General features: G+C 45.0%; 1 protein-coding gene across 1 annotated transcript in view; it reads left to right on the forward strand.

The window, feature by feature from the left end:
* KLHL29 (kelch like family member 29) overlaps positions 1–21090 on the forward strand; it is a 247910-nt gene that overhangs the window by 206640 nt on the left and 20180 nt on the right. Inside the window, exons 7-10 of the mRNA XM_059835718.1 lie at positions 4694–4892; positions 7559–7741; positions 10521–10701; positions 20095–20288. Of these exons, the coding sequence (XP_059691701.1) occupies positions 4694–4892; positions 7559–7741; positions 10521–10701; positions 20095–20288 (757 nt within the window). The remainder of the gene's footprint in view (positions 1–4693; positions 4893–7558; positions 7742–10520; positions 10702–20094; positions 20289–21090) is intronic.

Genomic DNA, 21090 nt, shown 5'->3' on the forward strand with positions numbered 1-21090 from the left:
CACGTCACCTGAAAAACCAGCCCTGACAGTGTTCAAAAACTTCCCTAGCTTTTTAAACAATAAATTCATTAGATTTCCATTAGAAATCCATTTTCAAGGAGCTGAGGCATAGTATCCCATGTTTACGAGTTGATAACTCCTAATTTTAGGCCAGAATGGGCATTCTGCTTCACCCTGGCATGTGATGCAGGTTGTAGAGTAGTCCTAAGTGATTCCCAGCAACGACCTGAGAAATATTTCTACTTGTCCAGCCAGCGCCTGCAGCCGAGTAGCGAGAAGAAAACATCCGCAGAGTTACAGGCGCAAACCGCAACTCCAGGGACCCGAGGTTGTTGTCTGCTGAATTTGGCAATGTGCCCTGCACAGGTATTCTGCTGTTTTAATAAAAACTGGTAACATCAGTAGGTGCAGTAGATATTTCATAGCTGTATAAGGAACAAGGCAAAGACAAGAGAGAATGGAGAGCAAATAACTGATGGTAAGGAGGTTGAAATGCTTTACGGTGCTTATTCCAGTCTTAAATGAAAAGGATAATAGTAAAAGGATATTTAGTACAATCACAGCTAACGGAGCTAGGAAGCCTTCATAAGGGAGAATCCAAAAGAAAGAGGCTGCTGATTGCCTAAATCACTTGAATATTCTTAAATCAGCGAGTCTAAATGAAATTCACCCTTGACTATAGTGCTTAAAAGAGCTGGTGCGAAAAGCCATTGGGTTATAAAAGCCTCTCCTTTCTTCTAGAGACGCTGCGATGGTACGTACTCTTCAAATCCCTTGGTGAAAAACACTGCTATTATATGTACCCTTAATGCCATCAGCAATGAGCACAAGTCGCGACTGCACGCAGTCGTGCACACACACACACACAGAGCTGGCTTTTTCTAGCTGTTTGAGCAAAAGGAAGAATAAGAGTGAAAAGTGACATCGGTTTTGATATGTGACATTAACTTTCAAGTTGATGAAAGGGAGCAACATGTTCTAATTATTATTCCCCTTCAAAATAAGCCACGAGCTCAGACAAAAGAGGAGAGAAAGGCGGGGGGGGAAATCCAGGAGAGAAACAGAATCACATTTTCTCACTTATCTAATTAAAGCAAGGTGGGCGAGCGAGAGGGAGAGCTCGCCGTGCTCAGGCAGCGGCGCTGCCCTGTTTATTCTGGGAAAGGTGGGAGATGGAGGCGGTCGCTCTGCCGGGCCCGTGGGAATTGTCTGTCCCTGCTGAAGGGGAGCTCTCTTCCCAGTGCTAATTCACATTCGATTTCGGGACATCCTGGTGCCGGCCAAACCTCGTGTCCTAATTTAGTGGCACAACTGTTTGCTCCTGTGTTTTGCCTTGGTTCATGGTATGGATGCTTTCCGTGCAGACCAGCCTCAGGAGCATCAGGGGCAGCGCTGGCGTGTCCCACCATGCCAAGGGAAGGTGCTGGTTCTGCTATATACTCCATATATTTTACAACTTTATTTAAACTGTCCTTTAGTGACTCGTTCTGCTTCCTGAGCAGACTGCAGCAGGGATTAACCTCCCCTCTGGGGGTTGTCTGGCTCTTCTCTGCCATACCCGCTCTCTACATTATTCCCTTGTCCCAATGCCACGTTTCATCTTGGCTCCTGTGTAAGGTTAAACGCCCCCAACCTTCTTAAAAAAAGCACTTCCTGAAATCAGAGCTTTGCCACCCACTGCCATATGTCCACTGCTCCCTCTCCTACAAGGTACCGTTTAATGACATTAAGTTATCTGCAGCCAAGTGCCTGACATTTGTGACTCCGGGGAAGGGGAGCAGCTGTTTTACCTCCTAGAAAGCGCCTAAGAGATGGATTTCAGCAAGGGAAAAGAGAGGAGTGTCTTCGTTTCTGGTTTGGAGGCTGATGAAGTGATCTCAAGCTGTACTCAGCCCCTGCTGCGCCAGCGGTAGAAGCGAGGAGCCACGGACTCACTGCTCACATGGGGGTTTTTGTTCAGAACAGGAGCGCTGTCATTTTTCCATTCCTTTTTGCATCACTTTTCATTTTCATCCCCAGACAACTGCAGGGTGGCCAGACCTAAACTCTTTGGGCTGTACCTAAAATTGCTGGCCCTGGTGTCGAGGAGGGCTGGTGAGCAGGGGGCTGGGAGTCAGCCTGAGACCCTGGTCGTCTCCCTGCTCCCACGGCCCCGCAGGCACCCATGGGGTTCAGCTCCCCATGGGTAGTTACATCCTCACTTTGACAGAGTGTATTGAGTTTGCAGGGCAAGGTTTTGGTAGTGGGGAGGGCTACAGGGGTGGCTTCTGTGAGAAGCTGCTAGAAGCTTCCCCTGTGTCCGATAGAGCCAATGCCAGCCGGCTCCAAGATGGACCTGCCACTGGCCAAGGCCGAGCCCATCAGTGATGGTGGTAGAGCCTCGGGGATAATGTATTTAAGAAGGGGGAAAAACAACTGTGCAACAGCAGCTGGGGAAGAGAGGAGTGAGAATATGTGAGGGAAACAGCTCTGCAGACACCAAGGTCAGTGAAGAAGGAGGGGGAGGAGGTGCTCCAGGCGCCGGAGCAGAGGTTCCCCTGCAGCCCGTGGTGAAGACCGTGGTGAGGCAGGCTGTGCCCTGCAGCCCATGGAGGTCCACGGTGGAGCAGATATCCACCTGCAGCCCATGGAGGACCCCACGCTGGAGCAGGGGGATGCCCGAAGGAGGCTGTGACCCCGTGGGAAGCCCACGCTGGAGCAGGCTCCTGGCAGGACCTGTGGACCCATGGGGAGAGAGGAGCCCACGCTGAAGCAGGTTTGCTGGCAGGACTTGTGACCCCGTGGGGGACCCACGCTGGAGCAGTCTGTTCCTGAAGGACTGCACCCCGTGGAACAGACCCATGCTGGAGCAGTTCGTGAAGAACTGCAGCCCATGGGAAGGACCCACGCTGGAGAAGTTTGTGGAGAACTGTCTCCTGTGGGAGGGACCCCACGCTGGAGCAGGGGAGGAGTGTGAGGAGGAAGGAGCGGCAGAAACAATATGTGATGAACTGACCACAACCCCCATTCCCCGTCCCCCTGTGCCACTCACGGGGAGGAGGCAGAGAAAATCAGGAGTGAAGTTGAGCCCGGGAAGAAGGGAGGGGTGGGGGGAAGGTGTTTTTAAGATGTGGCTTTTTTTCTCATTACCCTACTCTGATATTAATTGGTAATAACTTAAAGTAATTTCCCCAAGTGGAGTCTGTTTTGCCCATGACTGTAATTGGTGAGGGATCTCCCTGTCCTTACCTCGACCCATGAGCCTCCCGTTATATTTTCCCTCCCCCGTCCAGCTGAGGAAGGGGAGTGATAGAGCAGCTTTGGTGGGCACCTGGTGTCCAGCCAGGGTCAGCCCACCACACAGAGCTTGCACCAGGCTGACGTGGCTCTCTGGCAGGAAAGCGGTGTGAATTCCTTCTGCGAGGAAAAATCTCTGTTTTCCTCCCAGGTGAATCTGGGTGGGGAAGGGGAAGCCCTGGAAGCAGTCCCGGGTGTCACTGCACCCTCACCTGCCTGGCCAGCCCATTAGCTGCCCTCCCATCTCGCTGTGCCCCAGCCCCATTCCCATCCCTGCTCCTGCTGTGACTTGGCTCTCGCGCGCTGCAGGGACAGGCACGCTGCTGAAAAAGAAAGTGAGAGCCAAGTAGCTTCTGGAAGACCGGAGGCATCTGCAGGCCAGCAGATGCTGCTGGTGCCCAGCGTTTCTCAGGACCAGTTGCACAGACCTCAGGAATATTTATTTGCATCCTGGCCTCAATCCCAGTTGGATCTTTGGATGCTGCCGCTATATGAATATTTATGACAACAGATGATTCTTGCTGTGCACCCTTAGTTTGCATCCTGTTTGTGTGCATTGCTTCTCGAGAACCACGTTTCCCTATTACTCTGCTTTTCACTGTACTCTTGTGCTGTGTTGTGATATAACCAATTATATAGAAAAAGAATAATCTGGAGATGGACTCTTGGTTTTTCGATTGCAGTTTTCTCTCTTGGGTTTTTGTTCTCCTTTAAGCCGTGTTCAGTGACAGACAGCTTCATTTGCTCGGGTGTCCTTTGCCCTCTGAGGTTTAATGTATTTATTTAGAAGATGAAACTTACTGTCAGTATTTGTATAGCACCCTCTGGAGTCTGACTTCCCCAAAATCTAGAAGTACATGATTTGTTTCACCAACAAATAAACCCTATTGATTAAAAGATTTTTAGCAAATTGGCTGATATTATTCAGTCTCTGCCATAGCAGTTGTTGAAATCCACCCTATTTACCGGCTTTTGTTTCACATTTATAGTGCCAGAAAATACTTGTTTGGGTTTTTTTTTTACAGTGCAACAACCACGCTCACATTTCAAGGTTAATTCAGAAAACTTGAAAACTTACTCATGTCTCCAGTGCATAAGGTGTTATATTCAGCCTGAGTTCAGAATGAGCTTTTATTTCAAAAGTCCCTTCACACAGTGCTATGTAACAAGAGTTGCCACCTTTTGAAGATTATTTTCAGTCTCCTGGGACCAAAACCAGCCTGGGTTGGGGAGCACTGAGGGCTGCGTTGTCTCTATCCCACCCAATCACTAGGCAGGGCTTGTATGCAGCACCCATGACAAGAGTCTTTCCAGGTTGGGTGACGGGGGACGGTTTGCAAGGAAGGAGGCAGAGATGCCGAGTGGCTGAACTCCGTCACGAAGGCTGCAGTGTGTTATTATTTTTCCCCCCCTGCAGTATGCTGCGGAGTTGCTGGCAGTGGTGCGTCTCCCCTTCATCCATCCCAGCTATCTGCTAAATGTTGTTGACAATGAGGAGTTGATAAAGTCTTCGGAGGCTTGCCGGGATCTAGTGAACGAAGCCAAACGTTATCACATGCTGCCACACGCCCGACAAGAGATGCAGACGCCGAGGACCCGGCCCAGGCTCTCTGCAGGTAAAGCAAAAGTGTCTTCAACAACACCAGCCCCCTGGTCCGGCAGTTCCCGGGCATGGCCATGCCCTGGGATGGGGCACGGACCTCAGCTCCTTCCCTTGGCTCCTTCTCGGAGTTCGATATTTCAAGCTCAATTTTCCATTTCTGCTTTGCTCGAGCATTTAGGAGCCTCTCCCAATGGTCGGATGTGGGTGTTTAGATGTGTGCTCCTGAAACAGGATTTAGAAGGAGCCTAATTTTTAGGAATTATTATCTTTGGCAGAGACAGTGACATTCCCCTGTTGTCCTGAAAGTGAGCCCCTTGCCCTCTGTGCTTCAATTTCTGTAGCTGCAAAAATAGGTGAATAATTTGCTTCTTTGCCATTCAGCCTCTTGTGGGGAGGATCTGACTAATAATCATAAAACAGCTTCACTTTCACAGCCCTATGTAAATGTATTATTTTCATATGGTGAGTCCTACAGTACCAGTTCAGGCTGTTTGCTGCCTCCACAACAAATGGATCACACATGATATATTCCCTTTTAAAAACCCAGCAGCTATGGAGGACCATCTCTCTTCAAGAAGTTTTTCGCCTGAGGAACGTGTGCATTTTCCTTTTTGGAAAAATACATGAAAAAACCCCAAGTGCCCAACTTGCCAGCAGAGCCCGTATCATGGTAATGTGAGAAATATCCTAAATATTTGTTGAACAGAGAGCAGTACAAATATCATGTAGGAACACCGCAGCCAGGATGGAGTCAGATGAAACAGGTGAATTGTTTTAACATGCTGCCTGTACTTCTGCCTCCCGTAAGTACAATCACAAAGCCAGGCAAAACTTTCTGTTGCTGCCACTAATGCTAATGTGGCACGGAGATGGCATATCAAACCACGGCATTTGCAGCTTCTGGAGACTGCCTCATCAAGGCACCTTTCAGAAGGATGAAGTGTAGAGGACTTTCAATAACAATCTACCCTAAAAAGTCTTTCATTGAAGACAACCAATGGTGTGATGTTTGAAGGGATTTTTGAAAAGTGCTTATTTTATGTATATAAAATTGTAGGTGTAATATGAACCATTTCCAGAAGCTTGTTGATGAGGGAAAAGTGATTCTCTCGGGGTAAGAGAGCGTGATTATAGTTTTTTAGGTCAGAGTCTAATTATATAGAATCATGTTATTTTGCATATCAACGGCATTCATGTAGGCACAAAGGATCTCTAAACACCCTTTGTGGACTCGCTGCAGCATGTCACATGCCCTCTCGAGGTCATTGATTATAATCAAGTTATGTCTTGCACAGGTGATTAGATTTTCTGGTGTGGCACAAAAATAATGATCTCTTGTTACTGAGAAATATTTATTTAAAACTGTACAGCACTTTAACTTAATAACTTTTAAGAGAGTAACCTTGCTTGAATGACACAAATATATTTTTTGAAAAAGCTAATGAAGAATGACGATAATCCATTACTCTGAGGACGCATTTCTCTCCGCTGCAGCTCCTAATCTTTCTTGCTGGCAATCTCACTTCTGTGCTTCTGACCCCCCCGCCCGTGCACACTTGTCTCTAGGCTAGGCACCGTAACACATCACCGCAACGGGTCCGGCTGCTAGCACAGCTCCTGAAATAGCGATTCCTTCCAGCTTCACGGTCCTGCTTCTGAGCCTACCTCTCCTGGCAACAGGTTGCACTGGGACTTACAGTTGCTGCAGAAAGATTTTTAACACTTCTGCTAAATGCTAAACCCAAACTATCCCCAGCGCTTGACTCTTGGGGTTGGAGCCAGAAAACGTCCCAGAGTTAAACTGCAACCTGTCACTGTGGAGATGAGTCAGGAGTAACACTCAGATCAGATTTGACTCAGCTCTGGCTGAGGAATAAAAACTCTGAGATGTGGATTGCAAAAGTTTTGTCCATTTGCACGAACAGAGAATTTTGGCTTGCTGTACACCCTATGTGTTACGGGCTTCGGGGAGCTGTTCAAGCACAGATAAATCTCAGTTAATAACTATATTAGGGCAGGAGCTATCTCTGTCGCGTTTCCTAGCACCTAGTACACTAAGATCTTGATCCATGGCTTGAGTACATGTTATCTACATCTGGAAAATCTGCTTTCTCTGGGAAAAGCACAAAAAAATTATCTGTTCATAGAGAATACGGAGAGAGGAAATCAGGATGAAGACCCATAACCATAGCCTAAATCTCCAGACAGTAGCTTTTAGTGTGAGAATACCTTCTTCATGTTAAAGTCCAAACATGCTTTCCCTGGATAATGGCCAAGCTCCAAAGCTATCACAATCCTTGGCAAAATTCCCATTTTCTTCAGTGGAACAGGAATTTGCTACATGCACATCTCACTCAAAGACTGAAGTCCAACTGAAGTCAACAGACATCTTTACATGGAAAGGCCTTTTTATTTCTTTCCCTTTCAAGTTTTGCCCAGACAGCACGCTCCCTCCCAAGTTCTCCCAAGCATGTTCATAGTGTCGTTCCTCACCCACTGCTCTTCTCCTCACACACGCTCCCTTTTTTCTCACCCTTCCTGGTTTGATTGCGCAGTCTAAAACAGATTTATATATGATACATTAAAATTACCCTGACTGCTGAGTATTTTTTGATAGGCTCCTTCCTGGTTGAGACGTGTCACTTTTTTATAACATTATTTTTCTTACTTGAATCCTAGGTGTAGCTGAGGTAATAGTCTTAGTTGGGGGTCGTCAGATGATTGGCATGAATCAGCGTGCTCTAACAGCAGTCACTTGCTTAAATCCTCAAAACAACAAGTGGTACCCATTGGCCAGCCTGCCCTTCTATGATCGAGAGTTTTTCAGCGTGGTCAGCGCTGGGGACAACATCTATCTCTCAGGTAAGCATCAGATTTCATAGAAACATAGAATCACTGAATGGTTTGGGTTGGAAGGGACCTTTAAAGATCATTCAGTCCAGCCCTCCTGCCATGGGCAGGGACATCTTCCACTAGATCAGGTTGCTCAAAGCCCCTTCCAACCTGGCCTTGAACACTTCCAGGGTTGGGGCATCCACAGCTTCTCTGGACAGCCTGTTCCAGTGTCTCACCACCCTCATCGTAAAAAATTGTGTCCAGTCTAAATCTACCCTCTTTCAGTTTAAAATTCTTGCTCCTCGTCCTGTCACCACAGACCCTGGTAAAAAGTCTCTCTCCATCTTTCTTACAAGACCCCTTTATATATTGAAAAGTCACAATAAGGTCTCCCTGAAGCCTCCTCTTCTCCAAGCTGAGGAACCCCAACTCTCTCAGCCTGTCCTCACAGGAGACATATTACAGTCCTCTGATCATTTTTGTGTCCTTCCTCTGGACCCACTCCAACAGGTCCATGTCTTCCCTGCACTGAGGACTCCAGAGCTGGACGCAGCACTCCAGGTGGGGTCCCAGGAGAGCAGAGCAGAGGAGGCGAATCACCTTCTTCGACCTGTTGGCCACAGTTCTTTTGAGGCAGCCCAGGATACAGTTGGTTTTCTGGGCTGCAAGCTCACACTGCCGGCTCATACCCAATTTTTCATCCACCAGTTTCCCCCAGTCCTTCTCCACAGGACTGCTCTTAATCCTTTCATCCCCCAGAGTTAGTGGGCTGGGAGAAAAGTTTCCTCCTTACAATTTTTTGTAATTTTGGATTTTTACCCAGCTGCTCCTGGGGAAAAAAAAAAGACAAGTGGGAGGGAGATTGGGAGAGAGGGATTTCCCTGCTTTTATCATTCTCCATTTCTCTGCGGCATTAACGTTCTCTCAAAGCAGTCAACAGCAATATTTTGCAGTTGCAACGTGAAGAAAATAGGTCTGACAACCATCAAGCATGCAAAGAGGTTTCACTGCCGTAGAAACACAATTTAAAATACTGGCTGTAGTTGAGTCTAAATGGTGGGTTATGGAATTTGAGACAGACAGACTGAACTGCTGAATATGTGACCTACACTTACAGTATTTGCTTACAGGAGCATTCATGTTTTGCACTTCTTGTTGAGACCTCTCTTTTGACAGTAGTCACTAGCCCTATAATCTTCTTAGTTTCGATGAAACTGAGACCATGCTCCTTGAAAGGCTTTAACTCCCCAAGTAGCTGTCTACGCTGTGCCCATAGCATCACGGTGTCTGGGTTTTTTGCAGTCTGGTGGTACCTCTGCTTGGCTCGAGGGGGAAAATCAATTCCCACCAGGCGATGCAAGGTTGCTCTGGTGGCAGCTGAGTGGAGGTTTGATGATAAAAAGAGGAGCCTGGGCAGGGAGGTGCGGATGTGTGAGATCCGAGGCTGTAGTTGGGAGCGCGGACGCTCCAGGCAATACCAGTAAGGGATTACAGCTGTTGCCTTTCCCTTACCGAGTTTCCTCACTGCATTTTCCACAGTAAATTGCTGCCTGTGGTGTTAAATCCTATTAATACTGCATAGAGGCCCTAAGGATTGATTGGAAATTATTTCTTGACATTTTTTGCCCATGCTTATTTTGCTGCTGGAGTGAAAGCCTTCTATGGAGGCTTTTGTGAGATGGTGACTTTTAGTTATTCTTAGCTGAGTTACTTTCCAATATGTAGAGCCATTTTAGGCTGTGCCATGCCTGCTAACAAAAGCCGTTGAATCCTAAATTCAAAGCTTATTTCAGCTCTTTCCCTTGAATCTGGATAAGTGACCTGATGGTATTTGGTGGCTACAGTAGGAGAGCTGAAAGTCTCTCGTGGCTGGAAGCCTAGCTGAGTGTCAGTGGATATTTTGCTTTGCTCAAACTTACAAGACACAGGAAAGAGGGAAGGGGAACCAACAGAAATGGGAATGAACTCCTGTAAGCTCCAAGTACTGGACCCCACACTGTATAGCATAGGTTTGGAGAGCAAAATACCAAGGAGGAAGCCTGGTTTTCTCATTAAACCACAGAACTGAGGCTAGTTTCCTTTCCTGGCTCAACCACTGACTCCTACTGTGGTCTCAAATAAATCATTTCACCTCTTCATGCTTCAAAATGGGGATAGTAAGACACCCACTAAGTGGCTACCTTGGAAGCTTCAGTCAGAAGTTAAAAAATGACCAATATAAATATTCCACTGGAGCATCTTAAACTTTTTTACAGTAGTGATACAACTGGTTCTTTCCTTTATCAGCAAATGAAAATAAATAAGAAATTTATCCCTGAAAATTAGACATTAAGCTTACAATGCAAGCACTGACTTTATTCTGCCCATGTATGTTTTGCTTCAATCCATCACTGTATTAAGGATTTTATATTTCAGACTGGCCTGTGTCTTGCAAGCCAAGATGGGCTCTGCCTCCTGACACCTTCTTGCAAGTGTTGCAGTAATTTAATAAACTGGAAGTTATTTATGAACACTGAAAAGGGTCTATCCCCTTATGTACATGTCCCTCGTAGTCTGACATCTTGATTTCTTCATGTCATCTTATTGAAAAAAAACCCAGCCTTTGGGGCACATGAATAAATGACACAGATATGCATCATCGGAACAGATGCTCAGTATTGAGGGTGATTTATTTTAATTAGTCAAATGTCATTTGAAGAGTTTTTACTATGTAACTGGCTTTGATTGCTGTGTGCAAAGCTGCTGCCATTCCAGGATCTCACATAATTCTCCCCTTTTCTTTCCCTCACCCGCATGTCGGTGCCAGGGGGCATGGAGTCGGGTGTCACGCTCGCTGATGTCTGGTGTTACATGTCCTTGCTCGATAACTGGAACCTCGTGTCCCGCATGACAGTCCCAAGGTGTCGACATAACAGTCTGGTGTACGATGGGAAAATTTATACCATTGGAGGGGTCGGTGTGGCAGGCAACGTTGACCATGTGGAAAGGTAAAAAAAACCAAAACCCAAAACCATGCTGTTTGCTGGAGCTTTTACTTCATGCTATGCTAAAGGACCATTTCCCTTTTAAAGGACACATCAGACGGGCTGTATGTGTTAAAATAAGCTTTTATAACAGCTAAGAAAGAAGGAAACTATGCAGGATTAGAGTTCTTTTTAAAGCTTCAGTGGAAAGCATTGTTTCAAAACCAAAGACGAAAGCTGCCAGTTTGTTTGTCAGTTTGCTCGGGGGAGGGAAGAGAGGAATTAAGCTTCTTTGGACACTTTACACATATTATACAATGAACTAATAAATTTCCTTTGAATTTAGTACTGATGAAAGGCTTTACAGACCACAACCATCTTTTTTTTTTAAAACCCAAAAAAATCAACAGCAAAGTAAGTTTCTCACATGTGCTCTCCTGGTAAAGCACCTCCGCCTTGACCTGGCTGGAAGAAGATCCTCCCTTCAGTGCTCTTGGCCTGGGGCTGGGACCTGCCAAGCTCCGAGTCAAACAACCGATAAATGGAAACAGTTTTGAATTCCTGGCCGAGAGGGGCTGAATAGGGATGGGAAAGAATGGAAATTTCTCTTTTCAAGAAGACTCCACTTATAAAAGTTTTCCTTTTCTCACATGGAACTTAAAAAAAAGGAAGGAAAAAAAGCACAAAAGAAACATTTCACAAAGTAGAATTCCAAACCAACTAATTTCCTGTCAACCATAGCATTCAATAAAACCATAAGTTTGATATGCATATAGAAATTGCTTTGAAATGCAGGATATACGAATATTCCATTCCAAAAAGATCAATATGGCCATAGCCTTACCCAAACACTTAAAAATGCATTGTGACAATGGATTAATGATACATTTTTTGTGAAATGTTTTTCCTTAGTGAATCTGGCAACCAAAAATATGGGCTTTTTTCTTTTTGTCAGTTTTAAGTGCTGAATTTAAATACTTCTTCGGCAAGATTTTGAAGCAGGCAATTTCCAGTAAAAGTTGCCTTAACAAGTTAGCCCAGAAAGGGTAGGTCATAAAGAAAGATTTGGGAAAAAAAAAACCTAACATTTTTCAAAAGATTAGTGTTAAAGATGCTTTCAATCTATTGTTTCTGGATTTTGGTGCTGCAACATCTATGTTCCATTTATGCAAGGGGTGTTTATTTTTTTATTTAAGTGGATACCATAAATACTGAATACCAAAACCTGTATTAAAGGTTTAAATAATGTTTCAAAGTCAAACACACAGGAAATTAGGAAATCCTGAAAATCAAGTTTCCTTCTGCAGATCTACTTTTTGGTGCAATCTTTAATCATATGATCGTTTTTTTCTCCAAACGATTTCTGCCTAGTTCAGTGCGTGGGACAGACCAGTTTGGGGAATGTACGTGTGGCCAGGGAGATCCTATCTGGTGTGGAGTGATCACCATTCACATACAGTTTTGTGTTCCTCTGTGTTCACAAATTTGGCACTATTTTGCGTAGGAGACAAGGATGTGACAAAAGGAAAGGACATGTGCTGTGGGACAAGGTCTGCAGGTAGCCTTCCCCCCAAGCCCACGCACGGGCTGAAGAACTGACGTTGGTGATGGTGCTCTCAGCAAGTCAGGGAAATGCAGGCAGCAAAGAATGAATGAAGAATGAGAATAATAGCAGTGAATGCAACACGTGAGCATTGCTTCCCTCCTTACTCTGAGCTTAAGGTGGGCACTGCCCTTGGGACTTGCTTTGAAGGCAATCTCACCATTTTATGCAGATTTTTTTTTCTGATTTCTGAAGGTATTTGTCACAGAATAACAGAAGGCGTTGGAAGGGACCTCTGGAGATCATCTAGTCCAACCCCCCACCAGAGCAGGGTCACCCAGAGCAGGTTGCACAGGAATGCGTCCAGGCGAGTTTTGAATATCTCCAGAGAAGGAGACTCCACAACCTCCCTGGGCAGCCTGTTCCAGGGCTCTGCCACTCTTAAAGCAAAGAAGTTCCTCCTCATGTTTAGATGGAGCTTCCTATGACCAAGTTTGTGCCTGTTACCTCTTGTCCTGTCACTGGGCACCACTGAAAAAAGACTGGCCCCATCCTCCTGGCACCCACCCCTGAACTATTTATAAGCATTGATAAGATCCCCCCTCAGTCTTCTCTTCTCCAGACTCAAAATACCCAAGTCCCTCAGCCTTTCCTCATAAGAAAGATGTTCCAGTCCCCTAATCATCTTCGTAGCCCTTTGCTGTACCCTCTCCAGCAGCTCCCTGTCCTTCTTGAACCAGGGAGCCCAGAACTGGACACGGTACTCCAGATGCGGCCTCAGCAGGGCAGAATTGTCCTGTAATTTAAGTCAGTACATTTTTAACTATCAGAAATGGTTTTGTGAACGTGGGAAGGAGTGAGCCCAGGAAAGAGATGCAGTCTTTCATTCCATCTCTCGATAAAGAGGAACATCAAAATAATGCTATTGCAGATAGGTGTCTTGATGGATGTCGTTGATTGAATGATATTTTTTTAATTTTTCCCAGAGTCTCATTTCTTTCTCTGCTCTGATTCTCATGGTCTCTCTTTAACAAAGTATCCCAAACATTGGTCAGTTGAATGAATCCCAAATCAAGCAAAGTCTCCTCGGCATACCCTGCATACCCTCGGTATGCCCTCGGCATACCCTGCATGGCTCAGCGAGAGCAGCCATGCTGGTTTGCAGTTGTAACAAGCCTACCAAGAGACTTTTATGTGGGAAAGGAGCAGATTTCCTCCCTATCATTTCAGCGCACGCTGTCTCAACCGCAATAAGGATGCCTTGTCATGGGGATTTGCTAAACCCGTGGTTATAATTAATCTGCTATTGTCTATAAAGTGACTTGTGAGACGCAGCCATGGAAAAAGTGCAACATGGCCTCTTTTGGGTTATGCCAAGAAATGAGAGAGGTTTTGGGATGTTTCCTTTTCTATTCTTTGCATTAAAATGACAGTGAGGATGGCAGAGGCAAAGCATGGCATGACTGAAGCTGTGCGGTTTGGAAGGGATGTTTCGGGGTCTGCTGTTAGAAATGCAGGTGAGAAAAAGCTGACCATCGTAGCTGCACGGAGCAAAATCAGGCCTTTTCAGACAAAGCATTCCCCATTTGGACTAGGCTGCTAATTTTTGCAAGTGTTCAGGAATTTTAACTCACTGTACCCACTTTTGCAAGCAACGAGGCTTTCTGAATTTGGGTTGCAACTCCAAAAAAACCCCACATTAAAATACAGAGTAAAGCCACTTTAATTGCTCAGTTCTCTGCGTCCGTAAGCGGTTAATGGTCACTTCTTGACTTTGCCATCTCTTTCTTTCCCCCCCACTCAAGAGCTGCAAGTGACCAGCCTTCTCCCACCATATTTCTGTGTGGGTGCACATTCCTCTTCAAATACTGTGTTGCTTTGGATGGGACCCTGAGATACCATCTCTCGGGAGGGTGGAAACCTGTCATTCCAGCAGCTCTTACAAAAGGACTATATTAAAATAATAAGGTGACATGATCACGTGCTCCAAGTCAGGTGATGCCAAAAATAATACATTTACCACTGAGATTAACATTGTTCTCCTCAGTGTTGAATTTCAGGATCGCGTGCTCTTGGGTTTTGGGGTTTTTTCACCCCAAAGGAAGCATCTGAGATTATTGCCCTGGTACCCACCCAGATGGAGGTGTGGGGGCTCATCCAGGCCTGACGGACGATGCGGTCCTGGGCTGTGCCACCAGTGTGAAGGACAATGCACTGGACACCTGCCCTCACTGGACCACCTACCACCTCCCCTCGTGCACATGCAGCTTACCTTTCCCAACCACGTTTTGCTTTCCGCTTGCTCAGTTAGCTCAAGCGTGACCATGCCCAGCTTTGGCCAGGTTTCGATGCGTATTTGCTGGCGTGACGGAGGGCACGTCTCCAGTCCAAGGTGACTTACCCTGCCCTCACCAGTTAGTGGCCCCAGAGCATGGATACCGCAGGGTGTCACCACAGAGGGTCTTCAAAGGTGGAGAAAATAACATTTTCTCCCAGTTTCCTTCTTGTTCTCTACCTGTTTTTCCTGGAATTCTTGGAATGTTTCATCCTAAATGATTAAAATCTTACAAAGATTTTATTGCATTTTGTTTTTTGAAAACAGATGTCAGACTATCTTAGCTATACATGCTACCACCTGACTGCACCTAATACATCTGCTGCACCATTAGAAAGCATTAAAGCAAGTAGGGACCGCCAGACTCCTCATGATTTATGGCATCAGCTCCTGTGCTCCTCTCTCCTTGCTTTTGGTTGTGTCATTGCTGAAGGGTGCAGCCTCAACCAGAAATTTTGGTGCCACTTAGATCAGTGGGTGTTTTCCCATCAGCTTCAATAGGGCTGAGATTTTTTACCCTTTATCTGCCATTTGTCTGTAAAGAGGCAGTAAAAATTCTGGTTCAATGGATACTATTACAGACTATCACAAACAGACGAGTCGGAGTCATTCGTTACTCATCTTAGAACAATATGCGTGTGCCAGAGGGCCTGAGTTATAAGTCCATTTTTGTGGCTGTACATGGGTATATGTTCAGGGAGAGTTATGTTTTTGGAATGAGTGTTTAGGGAAATAACGGTGCGACTGCAGTTCTCCATCAAGCCCCTCTGGCGAGTTTCCGTGTGACAGGGAGCGAGTCATTAGGTGTTAGGCGAGAGGGTATTACATTTTCTGTCTTCTTCTGAGATATGAGTTGAGTTGGGAGGCAGCGAAATGAAGTGGATCCATGAACTAGGTTTTTAGATAATGGATGGGCCCTGTAATATATGCAATTTGAGAGCTGAGAAGACTGCATATGCTGACAAGACAATGTATGTGACTAAAAGTGTGGAAATGTGGGTGCTTTGTGGTTATTATCTGTTTGAAGGACAGAAGATGAATCCCCTTGACCTGACAGCACTTTTACAATAGGGTTGTCTAAAACTGGGAGATTACTTCGGCTGGCAGTGTGTACTTGGAAGACAGTCTAAAAAATTCAATGTAAAGAATAAGCTTTATAAGCTTTAGAAACTGCTTCAGAACCTACTGTTTTATTGACATCTTAAGAAAATTAAATATATAGCCTTGTCCAAGGATAGTTTCTTAAGCCCCTCAGAACAGTCAGAAGAAAATAAAAAAGGCAAAAAATAGTAATCCATTAATGTATTTTAAACAACATGTGAATCATCTGAAGAGCAGATCAATATGACACTGTACAGCTTTATTTTAAGTAGTAGCTTTCCTGCAAACAGAATTAAATAATGTATAAGAAACTGGAGGGTGCATGTCTGTAAGCAACTGACCGTGATGTAAGGATTTTATAATGTGAATAAATAAAGATACTCATATGGCTGTTTAACCTAGAAGGAGAGAAATTTAGAGACTGAGGAGAAAAAAAAAATACTGTTTTCAGGTGCTGAAGAGACCAAAAGTCAAGAAGGCAGAGAAGCAAACAGTACAGCTTGAAATGAAGGGGTTTCTGCTGTTAATGCTGAGGTGGTAGGGAAAGAGCAAGAAAGGAGGCGTTGAACGAAATGAGTGAAGGAAGAGAAAGATCAGGCCCACGGATGAAATCCGAAGAGTGGAGAGTTGTGAAAACCAGCAAGGTTATTTCTGCGTGTGCTCTCTTCAAGCCTGGGCTGTATTTTCTGCGGGGTTCAGATCATTTGCCATATCATGGGTATATAAATAATACATAAAGCAGAAGATAGTGACTGCACAAGGGTCAGGTGAGACAACGGTGCGTGGTGGGGACACAGGCGGGGACACACCTATCCTGCATGCATGGAAAGCCTGATGTCCGGAGCACGTCAGGGCCATGGACCGTGGGGGTGCAGGCACTGCTCTGGGCGCAGAGGAAGGCGTGCGAGGGCATCCGTGTAAAACCACGCGTGAATCCGTAGCGTGCAAGGATTGCAAAACCAGGAGTCAATCACGTGAAAGGGCATGTACTTGACGTTTCAAGTTCAGCAAATTGGATGGGCTTGGTAGGTCCATAACCAAGGACAGGCATGGACACACGGGGACTGGAGGGAGCACTGGAGGAGAGGGAAGAAAAACCTTTGCTTGGCTTGAAGCCAGCTCCCATTAAGTCTCCATCTATGGCTTCAAACAGGGGAATCAAATGCAAAGCTTGACTAATGGAAAGAGATCAGAGTGATTATTCCTTAAATCAGTTCCCTCCCCGCTGGCCCCTGAGCAGAGCCGGTGTTAAAGGCAGCCGAGGAGCCCCGCTAGCACTAGTGGCGGTGGAGTGATGGCAACAACGGAGATGACACGACAGACGGAGAGGCCCTAGGGCAGAAAGGTGAAGCAGGTGTCATTATTTCCTGTCCTGGAAGGTTACAAAGATTCAACTTTACTCATTTTTAAACCAATTTGGTTAATCTGGTGCAAATCCTTGTGTGAACACATTAAGAGCTGACTTGAGATACACCAAAATGATGGAAACCTGCCTTGCAGTGGGAGACTTAAGGAGCTTAGACTACTTAGTTTATCCCATAGAAGGTGAAGAGGTGACTTTATTATTTTCTGCAAGTCCATACATGAAAGAGAGAGATTTGATAGCAGACAGCTTTATAATCCAACAGAAGAAACTCCTTACTTCCTGGTGGGTGGGAGTTGAAGCAAAACAAAGACTAGAAATCAGGTCTACAGTTTTGCAAGGAGGGAATGAAGCAGAGGAATAAATTCCTGGGGAATGGAGGGACTTGATGAACAGGTGTCAGGAGGCCTTGAAGGCACCGATTTCTCTTCTTCAGCCCCAGGGTTAAGTTAGGCACTTAAGAGGATTGCTTCACTGAGCAGCCTATGTGAAACCCACGTTAGATGCCTGTGTTAGGTGGACAAGGGCTGGCTTCCACCTGCTTTATGGTTCACTGATTTTTTAAACCTAATGACCCTCAAGACAGGAGTGGTTTTTTAAGCTGCAACACTTGCACCTATAGCCAGCAGATTTGCAGCCTTTGGTTTTTGGCAGATGAAGCGTAACTGGTCATTTCTGGTTTCCCACTGGCAGATGAAGGAGGGTAGAAAAAAGAAAGATCAGTTCTGTCATCGTATAGCATAAACAGAGAGCAGTGAAAAATGGGGTCTAGGGGATCTGAGGTCCTAATGGTGAAATTCGTCCAGAAAAGGGACTATTGTCTTTGTAATGTGAACCTCTCTCCAGCATCCCTATAGACATGGTCCTCAACGACACCCAACACCCAGCAAATGTGAAGGGTATAACTCCTCCTTCCCAAAAGTGTATTACAAGAATCAGAAAGTCGTTGGCAGGAACGTATCTGTCTTGGGAACTGTGGTCTGCCAGGTACTTCTGCCAGCGCCGGGGGAGGCAGCACGGCCGCTCACCGTCCCTTCTCAGCCCACTTAGACTGGCCACAAATGTTCCTGGTGCTAGGTCAGAGCGGATGGTGTGAGACAATAGGTATCAGGTGACAGATATGATTTATATCTTGGAAGTCAAGGAACTAAATCACAGAATCACAGAATCACAAAGGTTGGAAAAGACCTGTAAGATCATCAAGTCCAACCATAAAAAAAAAAAAAAAAAAAAAAAACCCAAAAAACCCCAACCCACAACACAACAAACACCACACCCGTCGAGCCACAAAAGACACATTAGGTCAGTTCTTCTCAGCTCTGTTTCTTTGCCCAGTTCCTCACCAATTCTAACCAATTTCTTAACCAGCTTTTATTATACAATAAGACATTGAATTACCAAGCCCCACATTACTACAGTTAGCAAAGTGTAACCCAAAAGCAGTGTATGAAACTTTATATTATGCAACATTTTTTCATATCTGCTAGGGTGGGCGTGAGTGCCGTCCAGAGTGCTGTGGGCAAATGCAGGAGATGCAGCATATGGTGCCTTACCTGGAGGAGCTGCTTGTGCAGTCAAACATGCATCTGCAGGCTCAGATTTGGTCCCAAACATTAAGAATCAGACCAATATAGGTGTGTCGCCTTGAATGCTCCCAGCACCATGTTGTTTCATCTCGTTATATTTCTCTGCTTTGATCACTTTGTTGTAGATTAATTTAATTTCTCAGTAACTAATTTAGAACACTGTACAAGGCAGTTCTCTGTGCTCATTATAAGGGACTTTCCTCATCTTTTTTAGTTAAAGTTTGCCTCCCTCTTGCTTTTGCTTCAGTTTTATGAGTGTGTTAATTACTTTCAGTTATATTACTTGGAAACTCATTAATGCATTTTGATTAAGCACATTATTTTGTGCTGTTTCCACCATTTATAGGCTTTCTCCCTTTTATTTTCCCCAAGTTTGGGCAGTGAGAATTTGAGGGACATGTTACAATGGGATAATTCCCCTGTTGCTAAATCATTTCTTACAGATGGGTTCATGGCCATGGATTCATTTCATGTTTGCATATTGCTTATCACTAATATTAAGAGCAAAAGCCCTGAATGGGTGGTGAAGGCTTCTGTTCTTGCAGTCAACAATTCTGAATAATCACTATGCAGGAAACTCCTACTTGACTGAATGTGCCATTACATGGAAATATAGAAGCCTAAAAATCACATTATTTTCCACTGTCTCCAAGTCTCATTTTAAGGCAGCTATTTGGATCCCTGGCACATTATCTTTAAAAAAAGTTGACGCCTGTGCTTGTGACATTGTCTAAAATGAATCTTCATCCATGGATTATTAACTACACATCCCTTATGGTCAATGGCTTAATTAAATCAGATACTGATGACTTTAAACCTAATTTAGCATTTCCATGCATACTCTTTTCTGTTTGCTTCATGTCAAATATGGATGCGATGGAGAAATCTTATTCCAGCATTAACGTTTGCAGCATTCTGCAATGGAGCATAGTAGTTCAGTTTGCACAATGAAATTAAATGGAAGCAACTTATTCTGTCACAAAATGTGGTCAGTTAACTAGAGTAAAAAGAGCTATCATGTTGCATTATGTTGCAGGTGAGATGTGTTCCACAAGCTGAACAACTGAAGTATATTAACAGTTGCCTGCCTGCGGTTGCTATTGGATATCACTGCACTGATTTGCAAGAATAATCTCGTTGTATACTCATTAATAGAAATTAATTAGTGGAAGACATCTCAACAAAGATGTCCAGAGTTTCTTTAGCTTGGACTATAATGAGATTTGAGAGGCATATACAGAAAATAGAACCGGCTTTCTGTAGGCTTTTCTCAATGTTTTAAAAGCTTAGAAAAAGCATTAATTACACTGTTTACCAAGTGGCTGAATTTGTACGATGTTAGAAAATACATTTCCCCCTCTGCTTTTCTCCTGCTTGTCAAGCTGCCTTTCCGTTATATCCCAGCCTGCTTTCTCTGCCTGTCCATCCTGTCTTTACTGTTCACCCAGCATTGCATCATCTCAGCTCACTCCGGCTGCTGTCGCCCTAGGTACGATACGATAACCAACCAGTGGGAGACCATTGCTCCTCTGCCAAAGGCCGTCCATTCGGCTGCTGCAACCGTTTGCGGTGGGAAGATCTACGTCTTCGGTGGGGTGAACGAAGCCGGCCGAGCTGCGGGGGTCTTGCAGTCCTACATCCCTCAGACTAATTCGTGGAGTTTTATAGAGTCTCCGATGATCGGTAAGGGATGCGTGGTGTCAGAGTAAACCCATATTACAACAGAAATCTCTGTGCTACAGGTATTTTAATGCCTTCACAGAAAGCAAATGAGTTGAGGGGTGGGGGGAGATATTTTTACAACAGATTGGCAGGAATGCATGGTATATTGTACCAGAGAGGCAATTATCTGGATCTTTACTGAAGGCAATTGTCACTCATTAATACAGCTAGTTATCGGCTAGAATTGACGAGTTCAAAGTGGAGGAGAAAGGAAAGCAGTTATTAGGTATGGACAACTAGTAATTTTAGATCCAAAAAATCGCAAAGTGAAGTGAAACTTTGTTCTGGCATTATGTGTTGCTCCATGCGGTTTTACAGCACTGCTCAGTTAATAGATCACTTGTGGTTTTGTTAAAATGCCTCCTGTCCTGCGGGAAGTGGCAGTCATTCTTAGCTGGGATTTATCAGCGGTGTCCAAAGCATACGTGCTTCAGAGGCTGAAGTCTCTGAGACATGTAGATTATTAAAACTGTGTTTATTATTTTATTATGCCCTCGAGCTCACCAAACATTTTACAGAATAAAGAGCAAGACACGAGGCCAAACTTTCCACTGTACCAGCCAACATCAGAGGTGCAGACTTCCTCCCAAAATTAGGATAGCACTCAGAAGATTGCAACTTACTTTCTTTCTGTGGCAATTTGCACCCTGAATGTTTAGGCTGCTTTTGGAAATGGGCTTTAGTGTTCAATCTCATGAGGACCTTACTGCAGGGTAACAGCCGACCTGGGCTCCTGCTCTGCGCGGAGTGGCTGTGGGCAGCC

The sequence above is a fragment of the Gavia stellata genome, chromosome 2 (assembly GCF_030936135.1).
Source record: "Gavia stellata isolate bGavSte3 chromosome 2, bGavSte3.hap2, whole genome shotgun sequence".
Lineage (NCBI taxonomy): Eukaryota > Metazoa > Chordata > Aves > Gaviiformes > Gaviidae > Gavia > Gavia stellata.